The 15,569-nt window shown below is 53.4% G+C and overlaps 1 protein-coding gene across 2 annotated transcripts in view; it reads right to left on the reverse strand.

Annotated features, from left to right (window-relative positions):
* CUNH6orf132 (chromosome unknown C6orf132 homolog) overlaps positions 1-15,569 on the reverse strand; it is a 45,951-nt gene that overhangs the window by 28,469 nt on the left and 1,913 nt on the right. For both annotated transcript variants that reach the window (XM_064597599.1, XM_045865997.3), the window contains exon 2: positions 5,991-6,097. In XM_064597599.1, coding sequence (XP_064453669.1) covers positions 5,991-6,097 — 107 coding nt within the window. The remainder of the gene's footprint in view (positions 1-5,990; positions 6,098-15,569) is intronic.

The raw sequence follows: 15,569 nt of genomic DNA on the forward strand, positions 1-15,569 counted from the left end.
CCCTTTGACTACAAACATTTCAGAGTTGAGGAGGAAAGGTGGAAAACACTCACTATTTGAGGGTAGGTTATCTTTCCCTTAAAGTTTTAGAGGGTCAGAGTCCCACCAAGCGCTCAGGGGGACAGGACTCACTCCACGGATGGCTCCAGCCCTACCCTCTTGGCCTCCTCTTGCCTTCGACACACACATCCTCATGCCTGGGATTCCTTAAAGTCCAGCCAAACCCCAAGGCTGGGTCACCAGGGGCTGGGCCAACGGGCAACACATGGTTGACCTTGGGCGTGTGCCAACTCTGAGTCTTAGCCATACATTGTGGAATGCAAGCCTCCTCACCAGATTGCTCCTGGGGCACCACAGGATGGGCATGGAGCTGCATGGGGTAAAGGAAATGACCCTGAGTCAGATTTAGAGTTGGCCCTGATTGGGGGAAACCACTATAGGCTGGGGGAGCAGAGCGATGGAACCCCAGAGTGAGAGCCACAAGGAATCCCTTCCAAAGTCCCAAGCTGGGTGATGCCCAGCTAGGTGTTGCTTGGCTTTGAAGAGCAGTGTGAGGTAGGGGGTGCTGTCCAGGGGCAGGAGGTACAGGGTCCAGAAAAGCAACTGTGTGTTCTCCACAGAGCAGCTTCTCTGAAGTGGAGAGTCAGTGAGCATTTTATAAAAGACCTTGATTTCTTTCTCCACCCTGGCCTCTACCCTTTGTCACAGCTCTAACTCCCTCCTGGGGGTCAGAGAAGAATCTCCACTAATGAGGCCATCTTCCTCTGAACCTACCTGCTATCCCAAACCGCTCTTGAACGCAGGGCCCTGTCCCTGGCTCTGTGCCATGAGGGCCTTGCTCCGGTTCCCTACGGGGTGAAGAGTCTATGGGATCAAGGGGACATGCCCTTAGAGCCCATACCACCCCCTTCTTGACCTTGCTCCAGGCACCAAGGTCCCTAGAATCCCCTTCTTCAATGGCCCTGAGTCCACTTCTAGAGCTTCTTCCCCAGTTAGTCCTCCTGAGTGCAGCCCAAGCTGGGGTATGCATATCTCTGAGCCCATAGTGTGGCCGAGGGGGTGCTGTTTGTGGGTAGCATGAGGGTGTAGACGTTCAGGGTGAGGCCCTCACTGTGAGGGAAGGAGCCAGGTGGCTAGAGGAGGCAGTGGGCTATCATGGGGATTGGAAGCTCCACATGTATGCCATCTTGTTACAGGCCTCTGCCACCCCCCACACACAAACACATAGTGCTCCCTCACCCCGCAACCCTTCCAGCTAATGTCAGCCACATGAATCAGTCAAGAACCAACAATGATTGCCCTGCTTGGTTCGTCCTAAGGAGCTCAAACCCCAACCGCAAAGGGAGTATGGACCTTGAGTTCAGAGATGAGCTGAAAGGGGGTTGAGTGGAAAGCAGAAATTCAGCTGACTTCAAGCTTCCAGGTGCAGAGGAATAGGGGGAGGGATCCAGAGCAGATGGAGCTTCCTGCCCCTGGCCCAGCCTGACACCTCCCCAGGCACAGCCAGGCCTGCCTGACTCATAGGGTGGGGTGACCCAGGGAGCTCTCACCGCTTGGGGCACCCCTAGGGACCTGTCCAGCCAGTTTCCCTATATTTGCCACATTGGCATTTAATTGTTAATTCCTCACATGCGTCACCCTGGATGTGGTTTGATTCAGACCAGAGGAGGGCAAGAGGGAGCCCCAGAGAGAAGTACAAGCTTCCCACTACTAGCTGTTCGATCAGCTCAGCTCTGGAAAGCTTGGGCAAGCTCTGGCTTGAGCCCTGGGCTTGGCCTCCCCTCAGGGGTAGCAGTAAGTGGAGAGAAAGGATCCTTCCTCCGCTCAGCCCAGGCCCCCAGTGGTGTGGACTGGACTGGATTGGGAGGAAACCCGGGCTCTGGTCCCATCTCTGCCTCTACTGAGCAGGGTAACCTGGACCTGACCCTCCCCAGGCCTGGGTTTTCTCATCCAAATGAGCGCCAGGGTCCTCCCCAGTTCTGAAGTACGGTGATTCTGATCCAGTTCCTCTGAGCTCTCGGAGCAGGAAGGAGGGTGGCTGGAACGCTGCCCTTTGTTTCAGCAGGAAACAGAGCTCAAGCAGTGATCCGGGTGTTGTGAGGGGCTTGGCTTCTTGTGGGGGCCTCCTGCCTCTCCATTAGGAGTTACTTAACATAGAAAGTCACAGCTGAGCGCCTGGGTGGCTCAGTTGGTTAAGTGACTGCCTTCGGCTCAGGTCACGATCCTGGAGTCCTGGGATCGAGTCCCGCATCGGGCTCCCCGCTCAGCGGGGAGTCTGCTTCTCCCTCTGACCCTCCCGACCCTCCCCCCTCTCATGCTCTCTCTCTCTCAGTCTCTCTCTCAAATAAATAAATAAAATCTTTAAAAAAAAAAAAGAAAGAAAGAAAGAAAGTCACAGCTGGGGAGACCCTGAAGGACCATCTGGTGTAACCCCCATGGATGGGTGAGGAGCCAGGGGCCCGGGGAGAGAAAGGGCTTGGCCCTCAGCCACCCACAGCGCCCAGACTGGTGCCAGCTCCTTGAGGATCACTTAGGTCCCATCCCAGTCACGGAGGGATCCAGAGGTACTTTTCATTCCTGGCCCCGGCTGCCTGAGAAAGTATTTCTTAGTTCTCTGCCCTTCTACGTCAAATCAAGTGAGGAGGCTCCAGGAAGCAGTCAGAAGCATTTGCCCTTGCCTTGCCCTCCTCCTCGCCCTCCCCTCCTGTACCCATCCCTTTGCAGGCCCGTGTGAAGGGCTGAGGGTGCGTTCAGAAGGTGGCTCAGGTGCATGCAAAGCTCAAGGAAGAGCGGGCCGGTCACCTGGTTTCTTGGGCCCTGCTGCCTTGCGCCTCCCCTGCCCCAGGGAAGCCTGGCCTGGGAAATGCACTCTGAGTATGGGAAGGGAGGACAGGGAGGGGCGAGGACGGCCCGGCCAGGTCAATGTCAGGCAGGGCTTGGGCGCTGGCCCAGCTCCCCACCCACCTTAACTTGGCGGGGCTGTGGGGGCGGGCTGTGCACGAGTGTGTATCTGTGTGTGAACCCACACCCACACGGAGCTTCTGTCCTCCTGCTTATTCTCCCAGCCTCCTGCCCCAGCTGGAAGAAAGCAAAAGACCTGGCCCAGAGCCTAGAGAGGAGTTGGATTCCCCTCAACCCAGGAGCAGGTGATGAAGGATATTGGGGCTGCTGTGTATCTTGTGACCTGAATTGGGAGCCCAGGGATGTCCCCAGGATACGAGCCATCAGGCCAAGGGTTCCTGATCTAGAGGTGCATCACAGGTGGACTTCTGGGGGTGTAAGAGGGGCCTCCGCTGAAATTGTAAGCAAAATTGCATAGATGTGGCCCATAGCCTCATCAAGATCTCAAAGGGGTCTATGACCCCAAAGAGGCAAGAGACCCTGGTGTCCAGCAGGCCTCAACTATTGGACAGGGGTTCATAGAGGCAGACAAGAGAGATGCAGGTGGTTCTGCAAACTGGTGCTGGAAGAGAAAAAAAGCTTCTAGATTGTGGGTGGAAGGGAGCACAGGATGGCCTGAATAGGACTTGGACCCTGGAGCCTGGCTGTGGGGCTCCCAGTCCCAGCTCTGCCACTTAGGAGCTGTGTGACCTTAAGCAAGTTAGTTTCCCATTTTGTGCTCCAATTTCTCCATCTGCAAAATGGGAATTAATAACAGCACCTTCCTGATACGGTGTCTCTGTTGACTCTGTTAATACATTGGAGGCACTTGGAAGGGTGCCCGACACACAATAAGGGCTCCGTATGTGTAAGCCACGATCCCAAGGCCAGGCCACCTTATGGGACCTTGCAAGCTGCAAGGTGGATTTGTTGGGGCGAAGCCCCCATCTCCTGACTGGCTCAGAGGCTTGCCTGGAGGACTGGCCCCCAGAAGGCAGTCTTGGATCTCTAGGCCGGATCAGCCAGCCAAGCCCACTCCACTGTCTTCCCCCCACCCTCCGCCGACCCCCACCCCCACCCCACCCCACAGCCTTCTGCCTTGCCTGCCTGTGCTCTGCCCAAACCAGAAGGGATAGGGCAGAAAGGCTGGGACAGGCCCTAATTACTGCAGGGCCCCAAGTGGGGGGGTTAGGTAGAGGATTTCGGCCAATCAGAACAAACTCAGCCGCACCGCCATTAACTACCCCTTTAGGGGCTGGAGCCACTCCAGGGGCAACATCCCTTTATTTCAATATCTTAGCAACCAGAACAGGTATGGGTGGGTCAGCCCTGGGTCCAGGTGAGGGGAGACAATCTAATTCACCTTCAGCAATAGAAAAATCTCAGAATTATTTCACCTGCATTTATGGGGGCAACGACCCCTGTAACACTTTTATGCATCTCTGGAAACAAAGTCAGGGGCTGACTCTTTTGCTTTATACCTTTTTGTTGGTGGTGTTGTACTTTCTATATTTGCCTATAATTTCCACAAGTTGCTTTTATTTATTTATTTTTATTTGTTTTTGAGAGAGAGTGGGGGTGTAAAGGGGGAGGGGAGGGGCAGAGGGAAAAAGAGAATCTTAAGCAGGCTTCACGCCCAGCACGGAGCCTGACGTGGGGCTTGATCCCATGACCCTGAGATCATGACCTGAGCCAAAATCAAGAGTTGGACGCTTAACTGACTGAGCCACCACAAGTTGCTTTTATAAGCAGAAAACAAGTTAAAGCTGCATTCCCAGAGGTCTGTGTGCTCCGCCCTCCACCTACAGGCCTTGGGGATACAGCCAGGAGAATATAAGACTCAGTGTCTCCCATCTAGAATCTCAGGGTCTGGTTGGTGAGGCTGGATAAACCACAAAAACTCAGGTGACGGAGACGGAGGTGGTTGTACCAGATAGCGCTAGAGACCAGATCCCTCCTCAGTCTGGGTGGCACAAATCCTCATGGACACTGGTCATAATATTGTTCCAACCAGGAGCCAGGCCTGACAGGCAGGACTGAACCTAGAATTTAGGCTCTAGACTCGGGTGTGCAGTCCAGTAGCCACTGGCCATGGTGAAATGTCACTCGTCAGGGACGTATGTGTAAGTACAGTCCGTCAGATTTCAAAGACTTAGCATGAAAAATTCCATTTCCGGACTTTCTAATCTGAATTTCTAATCTGAATGTAAAACATCTCAGTAGTATTTTTTGACATCGATTTAATGTTGAAATGATAATCTTTCGAATATATTGAATTAAGTAACATATATGATTAAAATTAATCCTGCCTGTTTCTATTTACTTTCAGTGTAGCTACTAGAAAATTTAAAATGACATACGAGGCTTGCATTGTATTTCTATTGGACAGCGCTAGTCTACACTGTCCCAGAAAACCCAGGAACTCGTCTCAGTCAATAGAACCTGTCAGAGAGCAGGTATTTTGAGTCTTTCTCCCTCCCCCAAAAACAAAAGCCCAACCATGGCTCCAGAAGGGAGTTTTTAGTTTCCTGCAGCTTCAGACCCATGAACAATGCTGTCCCAAATGCCCTTCTCCCAGGGGTCACTGTTATTTGTCCTTTCAGACAGCTCAGGTGTTACCCTCTTCCAGGAAGCCCTCCTGGCCACCCTGGATCGGCTGCCGGTGCTCTGAGCTATGTTCCAACAGTCTGTTTACTCACTCCTGTCCTTCCTTGAGAACAGCAATGCTGGCTCAGTCATCTCTGCGTGCCCGCATCCAACGCAGGGCCTGGCACAGAGCAGGCTGTGGTCCATGCTTGCGGAACATGGATGTGAATCCTGCTTAGCTAGAGGTACCCATCGCTGTGCTGACACTGCACACAAGTTCCCCATAACCTCTCCTCGGGTTTCAACGCGGAGGAGCTGACACCCCTAATCTCAGCCTTCCTGCCATGAGTCTCAGCCACGTCTCCTCCCAGGAGCCACCCTGGGTTGGCATCAGGAAGGAAGGGAATGAACAGGGGGTGAGGCTGATGTCCACTCGGGCTAGGGCAGGAGGGGCTGCCTCCTCTGGCAGCCGAGGTGGCCCATCCAGAGCAGACCCTCAGACCCCAGCCCAGAACCATACTCACCAGCGGAAGGAAGGTCAGTAGGGGCCGGACTCTTGGCCGAGCTTTCAGCGTGGCTGTTCCTGACTCACTCACAGAGTTAAACCGATTGTCTCCAAAATAGATGCCACCTGGAGGAGACAAGTGCAGGAGACCATGAGCTGGAGATCAAAGGCATGTGGGACGACTGAGTTAATCTGCCCTGCAGTTCCGAGGGAGGAGAGCCAGGCCCTGTGGTTGGCCCATCTGACTCAGCTCAGCGCCTCTTACACAACAAGATCCTGTCAATGGCGTGGTGCTCACAGGGCCCACTGCAGTGGGGTTGGGAGGGACTCCAGGGGGCTGTTTCTTGGGGCCTCGGCTTGCCCCAGAAGCATGTTCCTCCTGACCCCCTGTACAGCTCCTGAGTCTACACTTCGACAAGTCGTCCCTCCTTTAGGAGCCCTGAGAGTGTGGCCAATGCCCCAACTAAAGCTTATCTCTGAGCGAGGGAGGAACGCAAGGTGGCTTTTTTTCTCAAGTGTTTGAATTTCTAATCTGGAACAAGCAGAACAGATGAGGTCACCTGCTGCTCCCAGTGGCCCAGCACCCACCTTCTGGACTCTTCTAACTCAAGATTTCCTTAATCCCCCAAACCATCAATGGTTGCGAGCATGGCTCCATGCATTTCACCCTTGGGGGCAGAGCAGAAGGAGTGGGACAGTAGGGTCCCTGTACCTAGTACAAATCCCAGCTCGGCTACTTACTGGCAGTGTTGTGTAACTTCTCTGGGCCTCAGTTTTCCTATCTGTACAATGGGAGTGATGTTAGTGCTGACCTTATAGGACTATTATGAGGAGTTAGTGTGGCCTACACTTAGTAAGTGCTCAACAAATGTGGTCCCTTCCCCTGTAGGAAGATGATACAAAGACCTTTCTCTTCCTCTAGTTACTGGGTCTGTGTTCTAGGCTATTTCTACAGTAGTGGGGAGGGTGTGAGAAGCCATTCACAATTCCTCAACCAATCTTCCTCATGACCCTTAATGCTCATTGATAGGGTTTCATAGTCTGTCCCAGGTTCATACTGTCACCTCCTAGAAGCAAGGGTCACTGTGGACCTCCTATGTTGGTCATGAGCAAGGGCTTTCACCCATTTAACAGGGCATGAGGGACTTTTTGTTCCTCTATAGCCGAAGGGGAAAGAGAAGAAAGGTCAAAGTCTCAATGAACCAGAATCCTGTAACTGGAACACTGAACAAATCATGATTACTTTTCCCTTTGCACCTGACTCCAGGAGCAAATTGCAAGAAAGCCAAAAGATTTATTCAAGAGAGACTGGGCTTGTCAGGGAAGTCCTGAGATCCGAATACATTCACCCCAAATTCCCACACCTACAGCCACAGCCCCCTCTCTGTGTGAGAATCTGGGTTTTGAATGTGCCACAAAGGCTCTTGAGAACGTCACAGCAACTGGATGCAGAGCCCTTTGTGTGCTGCCCCACCAGGCAGAGAGCAGCTGGAACATTCCCGATTCTCCACCTCTGAAAAGGGGCCAAAATGACAAGTTTTCTGTGTGCGCCACAGTCTCCAGTAACTCCAGTTCCCAGCAGTGGCCTGCCCAGTGCCCTCCAGGAAGACATGGTTGCCCAGTCCCTACCAGGCTCCACACCTGAGCCTGGAGATCAAGATGCCAGGGGGCAGGTGGGGGAGGAGAGGGGAAACATAAGAGTGCAGATCTGGCCCAATCAGAAACCACTAAAGTAGAGATAATGGGAAAACCGGACGACGGCTACCCCTAAGGCCCACCTGATTCTCTCTGGCTTCTAAGAGTTTGCCTGTTGACACCAGGATCCCCCGGGACATTGCCTAGATAGTGCTGTGTGGACACCAAGGGTCTAAATCCGACGTGCGTGATATGGCTGCTGGGCCCTTCCTAGGACTGGGGGTGGGGTGGGATTAACACAGAGATAGCAAGAAAGGCAGGCTCCCAGAGAAAGGCTGACCTTTTCTCTAATCATCTCATCTTTGCACTAGTGTTGGGGTCTATGAAGACTCCTTTCTACGGCTGAATTGTCATGACATTGATGTGTGCCTAGAAGCTCTGGAAGGGAGCACCCTGGCAAGGAGATCACTGTAATAGTAGTAATAATATAATAATAGGTAAAACTTATTGAGCAATTTTAATGGACCAGGCACTGTTCTAGGCATCTTGCACATTATTCATTCACTTAATTTTTAAAACAGTTCCATGCAATTGGCACAGTCCTTATCCCCATTTTACAGATGAGGAAATTGGGGCACAGAGAGGTCTAAGAACTTGCCCAAAGCCTCAGAATAAGTGGTGAAGCTGGGGTTTCTGCTGCAGGGTTGATCTCTGAACCATTACCTGCCCTGCTTCCAGAGTAGGGAATTCTAATCCCGCCACGTACATGGTGTGGATGGGAGGACGGGGTGCGAGGGGTGGGGGTGGCTATTTGGGGGTAAGAGAGTCTTGGCTGTGGCCCTGGAGCAGCTCTGGGGAGGGGCGGGAGGTGAAGCTTGCCCGGGGGCACGCTCAGGCTGGGGCCGAGCCGAATCTGACCCCCAGGCAGGTGCAAGGGTTCTAACCACCTCACAGATTCCATGACTCAGCCCTGACTGGGAGGCACTGTTGTCTTGGTTTGTGGTTGTTTTCAGCAGGGGATAAACCCCCCCCTTTTTTTTTAAATATTTTATTTATTTATTTGACAGAGGGAGTTAGCGAGAGCAGGAACACAAGCAAGGGGAGCGGGAGAGGGAGAAGCAGGGAGCTCGATGCGAGGCTCAATCCCAGGACCCTGGGATCATGACCTGAGCCGAAGGCCCACGCTTAACGACTGAGCCACCCAGGTGCCCCAGCAGGGGAACCCTTTCTAAAAATACAGTCAATCTCTGGGAAACCCATCGGAGGCGAGAGGCTGTGCCTGAGGCAGGGGTGGAAGGCCCCAGTGGTTCCTCCCCACTCAGGCGCTTCTTGGAAATCCAGTTTGGTTCCCCAGTTCTAAGAGGTGTGCCTAGGGGTCAGGGCAGGAAGTGTGGTGACAGAGTTGGAGTGTGATGTCAGAAAGGCTCCACTGGCCACTGCTGGCTCTGAAGACGGCAAGGGCCACGAACCAAGGAATGCAGGTGGCCTCTAGAAGCTGCAGAAGCTGAGAAAACAGACTCCTCTACAACCTCCAGGAGGGAACAGAGTCTTACAGACGCGTTAATGTTAGCCCTGTAAGACCGGTGTCAGACTCCTGACCGACAGAACTTCAGATAATAAATGTATGTTGCTTTAAGAAGAAACCAAAACGGGCGCCTGGGTCGCTTAGTTGTTAAGCATTTGCCTTCGGCTCAGGTCATGATCCCGGGGTCCTGGGATAGAGCCTATGTGGGGCTCCCTGCTCGGTGAGAAGCCTGCTTCTCCCTCTCCCACTCCTCCTGCCTGTGTTTCCTCTCTCGCTGTGTCTCTCTCTATCAAATAAATAAATAAAATCTTAAAAAAAAAAGGAAAAACCAAAACACAAAAGACGTGTGGCTAGAACCTGCCAGACTTTCCCTGGGCCCCTCATGCCTGGGCTCAGTTCCTTTTTTAAAAAATATTTTATTTATTTATTTGACAGAGAGAGCACGAGCAGGGTGAGTGGTAGAGGGAGAGGGAGAAGCAGGCTCCCCGCTGAGCAAGGAGCCCGATGCGGGGCTCGATCCCAGGACCCTGGGATCATGACCTGAGCTGAAGGCAGATGCTTAACCAACTGAGCCACCCAGACGTCCCTGGGCTCAGTTCCTGACTGGTAAAGGCACACCAGCAGGCGACGCAAGAGGGGCCACCACCATGAGCTGGGTCCTCCACAGGTTCAAGGTCAGGGCTGGGGCTTTCTAAGCCTCAAGATCAAGGTCCAAATTAAACAGAAAGACAATAGAGTCCAACTTGTGGATTTTCCCATAGAAGTAAATGAACTCGGCTCTGATCACAGTCTCAGGGATGCTAGAATGGGCCTTCCTGAGAAGTAGCCCCCTCCTCAATTGATGAGGTAAAGGAGGGCCAGGCCACCTCTTGAGGATGGAAGGGGAAGTGAGGAGGTGGAGGGAGTGACAAAGAGGAGCCTGGACAGTTTGCCCTCTGAGGATACGATGAGAATGCTCAGTAAGAAAAGATGCTGTCCTAGTGTCTTATCCACCCTGAAACCTAGAAACTCCCTCTGTGTCTGTCTTTTTACTCGGCCCCTTGCCCACCGGAAGAGTCCTTGGGGATCTCGGAGGTCTTGAGCTTGCCACACGGTCCAGAGGGACACCTGAGGAACATCCCAGCGGGATTCAGAAGACAGGGAAGTGGAGAGAGCCACCATGGACCCAGAAGCTTCAGAGAAAGGGGGTGTCTTTGGGGGGCAATTCCAGCAGCCAGGAAGCCTTGGGAGGCCCTGGGAGCGGGGTCTGAGCACAGCCCGGGCCCCAGGTGGGCCACAGCCCTGTCAAGATACAAACAAGCCTCTCTGCCTGGCAAACTCATCTCAAACAAGCGCAGTGATAATGGAGGAGGAAATTCGGATCTGCCTCCACGTACCCAAACCTGATCATTAAAACAATCCCAGCTTCCCCCCAAATGAAATCCTCTTTCTGACAGGATTCTGTGCAGGATCCCTTTGCGTTTGGTTACATTTGTCTCTCATAGATTGACAGGAAACAAAGGCAGCTTCTCATTCACGCTTCCTCAAGGATCTGAGCTCACATAAATGCCATCTAATATCCAGAAACCTGGTTCAAAAATAACTCTTGGTGGCCACATGTGTTTCAGCAGGAAGGCATCCCCTCAGACCTCAACCTGGGGATGGCAGCTCCCTCCTCCATGGCCTCCGTTCGGGGGAGAACCCCACCCTGCCGTTGGCTTGAGGGGTATTTACGTCGAGGCTGAGGCTGTGTGGGCTCTGAGGAGGCCAAAGCAAGGCCAGGAGACACCCAGGCAGGCCACAGCCCCCCAGCCGGGAGGGGAGGCAGGATGGTGCGGGGGCCAGGCTGCAGGTTCAGCGCCCTGCTGAGCCTGGTTCCAGTCCCGGCTCCATCACTTATTCACTGTGGGGCCTTGGGCATGTTTCTAGGTCTCTCAGAGGCTGTTCCTCATCTTTGTAACTGTGGGCGGTGATCCTGACTGGGGGCGCCGGGTGAGGCTGAGTGAGAGACACAGTGTATAACAGGTGAGCACAGCGCCCAGCAGATAATTTCTTTTTTTTTTTTTAAAGATTTTTTTAATTTATTTATTTGAGACAGAGAGAATGAGAGACAGAAAGCACGAGACGGAGGAGGGTCAGAGGGAGAAGCAGACTCCCCGCCGAGCAGGGAGCCCGATGCGGGACTCGATCCCGGGACTCCAGGATCATGACCTGAGCCGAAGGCAGTCGCTTAACCAACTGAGCCACCCAGGCGCCCCAGCAGATAATTTCTGCTCAGTAATTGGGAGGGCTGCTTATCATCATCATCACCATTCTCGTCGTTGCGTTCCTTCTGCCCCACCTTAGCTTACTGCAGCAAGGGTTTGGCTGTGAGCTTGAATCACAGCAAATTAAGGGTAAATAGCTGTACCCCTGGGTGTGAGCCACGGGGAGGCGAGTGGCCCCTTGCTCTCTTGTCAGGGAGAACTCTGCATGCGGACATTTGGGGCTGCTCTTGGCAGATGGGAAGACAGAAGCACAGTGTGGGCGGGGTTGCTTCAAGGTCGCAGAGCAGCCGCGTGCTGGGACCCAAACAGGGTGCCTGCTGGGCTGCGGGCACAGATGACGCAGTGCCTTACCTACGGCACATGGCCCGCTGCCTCTCCCCCTCCTCGTTCCCGTGTGTGTGTGTGTGTGTGTGTGTGTGAGTGTGAGTGCAGTGGAGTGGGTGCGGCGGCCTGCTTTGGGGAAGCTGAAGCCTGGACACAGTTGCTGCCTCCCTCCCAGCCCTCCCTTTCTCCCCTTCTTGCCAAAAGGAACAGCGTCTCACTTGGTCTTTGGCATTTCTTTTCTCCCAAAGTTCAGGGTCGAAAGCCTGGTAAAACGCTCTTCCTTGCCCAGCCCCAAAGCGGCCACAGATCTCCGTGGAGGCTGAGGCTTGGGACCGTCCTAATTTAGCTCTTTCTCCAAATCCTAGACAGGTCTGAGCTAGAGAGAAAATCAATAATAAAAATGCAAACGTCTAACATCTATTAAAAGCATGTATTATGAGCTTGGCGCAATTCGAAGTGCTCTGTATATTCCCATTCACAAACCTTGGGGGAGGCACTCTTATTATCCCCATTTTGCAGATGAAGAAACTGAGGTTCAGAGAGGTTAGATCCCCTGCCCGAGGTCCCACAGCTGGTGAAGGAAAGGGGCCAGGATTCAAGCCCGGGCAACCTGACTCTAGAACGCTCTGGCCACAGCCCGCACAGCAGGAGAATAATGCAGGGGTCTGGCATCTAGACCCGCCGTCTCCTGTTTTTCCAGAGACTCAAAACGGGATGCTGCCTAGAGGAAACAAATGGACCTAGGAATCAGCTCTGGGGGTCACACGGTGGCTCTTCAATGTGTTGCCTGAGGATTTCTGAGCACTTTCTCAGCCTTTGTTTCTCCACCTGTCCAGTGGGGATCATTACTCCTATGTTGCAGGAAGCCTCCCAAAATCAGAGGTAGGAGAGCAGCTGGCAGGGACAAGAGGAGGGCTGGGGTGATGGTGTGGAGCCCCAAATTTCCAGAAGCCCGCAAATGGCCGCAAGAGCACTGACCCCAGGGTCTAATCCCAGGGATTTAGAAGGGGTGGGGCTGTAGCCGAGGGATTTTGTTGCCTTGACACAGAATAACCCAGAACCCCCAAATTGACCCCCCACCTCCACCCCATGGAGATGAACATCCAATCCTTGGTCACTAAGGAGCCCCAGCTTTTCAGGGAAGCAGCAGGTGGGCCCCACAAATGTAACCCACAAATGACGTTAATGAGGCCCTTCCTTGCTAATTAACAGGTCCACATGACAGGAACCTGAAAAGGCCAGTCTGTCCCAGCAAGCCCCAGCAGGCCTGACCCAGGTACCAGAGAGAGGCCTTTGTCCAAGGGCAGAGGGGACGCTGAAGGTTGGGCTGGGCCTGAGCAGGAAGCCACAGGTAGAGGAGGGGGGAGGGGGGAGGGGCGGGGCCTTGGGGGCGGGGCCTGGAGGAGGCTGCTCCTCAGACCCGCCCCCAGCTTCCTAGTTACGGTGCGCTGCTCAGAGTTTGGTCTGCAGACCCGCCCAAGGACTTCGCCTGGGGACTCTCAGGTCCCCCTGTCCAGAACCTGCCGCGTCAGAATCTGATCTTAACAAGGCCCCAGGCGACTGGATGCCCGTCAACATTTGAGCTGCCCTGAGTCTTTTCACCTACCTGAGCCTTTTGACTCTGTTAACATATGTAGTTTTTAGGATGGTGCCTGGGTCAGTAAATAACTGATAATAATAATGATAATATTATTGTTACTGTTTCTAATGTACTGGCTGGGAGAGAAGGGGCACCCCGGAGCTGGTCTGCTGTGGTCAAGGAAGAGCCTGGCCCTGGAGTTGAACCACAGGGACGAGAGGAGCTTGGATAATGGGCGTGTATGTGTGCACTGACCGGCTGGCAAACTGCAGGGCACCTCCAGGGGACAGGAGTAAACAACAGTCTCCTTCACACCCCTGCAAGGCCCAGGTCAGCTTTCGGGAGGCTGGTGCCAGCCTGCCCCAGGCAGGGAATGTACGCTCAGCTCCAGGGGTTCACGGCTTCCTACCTTTCAGTCTGGCCTGAAACACAAGGTCAGGGGCCCCCGGGAGCGGGGAGGCCAGAACCAACAGCCAACCCTAGGGAGCATGGGGGTTCCCTGGCCAGGAGCTGGCTACAGTTCCTGCACATTTATATAGACCTGCAGGAAGTCCTAGCCCAGTGATTCTGAGTGGGACCCCAGGAATCTGTGTTTGTAATAAATGTCCTATGTGGTTGTGACAAAAGCAATTTACATTTGGAGGAACAAGGCAAGAAATAGAGGACGACCCATTGCTGGGGTGGGGTGGAGTGGCGCGGGGGATAAAGAAGGTGGGCTGATTCATCCAAGAAGTAAGGGAGGAGTCCAGAAGGACAGACAGCCTTGTTTCTGGCTGCAGCACCCTGTCCCTGATCAAGGAATTTGCGAAGATCCACATCTCTGCTTTCTCAAGCATTTCGAAAACAATCGTGTGGCCTTTTAAGACCCCTCCGTGGGCTGGTGGAGGGAGGCACGAGGCTTCATTAGGATTGCATTTGCATTAAGTGAAGCTCTCCTAATAGTCATTAGAATATATGTCAAGGAACTTGTTTAAAGGAAAATATAGCCGTCACCACCTTCACATGACTAAGTTTGCATTTTACCCACTGCACCCAGCCTACCCTTATGCAAACAGATTTTTACATGGCTGTAGCACAGAGCCACCAGTTACCCCTTAATTCCCGTACACACCTCCGCATTGATTTTCCCCGCTCCGTTCCTCCGCCTGTTCTCTAGGGCCTAATACCACCAGCATCTCAGAGAAGGTTACGGACTCAGGGACCCTATGGAATACTAATCTCAACCTTTTTGAGACCTTAAGATGGCCTCAGCTTCCTCTGGTCTACAGAAGTGTTAGGAAGAGATGCTGAAGCAGGCAAGGGCAGGAAATGCTCAGAGTCGAAATGACCTGAACATAATAAATCATAGTCATCCTTTTTTTTTTCTGTAAAGGCCCAGCTAGTAAATATTTTGGGCTTTGTGAACCATACGGTCTCTGTCGCGGCTTGCAACAATGCCCCTGTAGCGTGCAGGCAGCCACAGACAGTATGTAAATGATGGGCATGACTGGCTGTTTTAATAAAACTTTATTTGTGAAAACAGGCCAGGGGCCAGATTTGAGCCAGGGCCATAATTTGCCAATTCTTGCTTTTAGGGCTTTTCAAGAGTCTTCAAACCACTGCCATGTACAAACCTCAAGCAGCCGTTCTGTAGACCATCTAGACACCATCCCCATTTCACAGAAGAAAAAAACAAGGCCCAGGGAGTGGCTAGCCTTCACTTTATAGACAGAGGCAGGTCTGGTATCTCCATCCCATCACAGAATCTCCAACTCTGGTCCCTCCTGTCCCAACTCCAAGCACATGTCCTGTTCAGCAGGGAAGAGGCGCTGGGTCACACCCACTGGCACCCTGGGGAACACCCCGGAAATACTGGGAGCCATCCTGCTGGGTGCATATTGTTTTCCACCCCTCCATGTGCAGGGTGCAACCAGGCTGAGTCAGCTGGAGGCCCAGCCCTGCCCTGGGAATGGGAGGAACTGCCCCCCTGGGCTTCAGCCCTGCCCAGGCTGGTGAAGGCTGCCGCTGGCCGGAGGTGACAGGGCATGATGCCTCCGCTTCCCTCACCAGAGGGACCGATTAGTGCAGGCAAAAATACAGAGAAGGGTCTAAAGCATTTCTGAGGTCTCCCCTTAGGAAAGGAGTGTGTGCGTGTGTGTGTTGGGGGAGGGGTGGCAGGAAACGTGTCCTCCAACAGGTGCCCCTCAAGTCATAGTCACCCTTGAATCACCTCCCACTAAGTTAATTCAGCAAGCTGGCTAAGAGTGTGGTCTCTGGAGCCTGGCTTCGGGGTTCAAATATCGGCTCTGC

This window comes from Mirounga angustirostris, unplaced genomic scaffold, assembly GCF_029215605.1.
Source record: "Mirounga angustirostris isolate CCGP_5_RB_7025 unplaced genomic scaffold, mMirAng1.0.hap1 SCAF_8, whole genome shotgun sequence".
NCBI lineage: Eukaryota > Metazoa > Chordata > Mammalia > Carnivora > Phocidae > Mirounga > Mirounga angustirostris.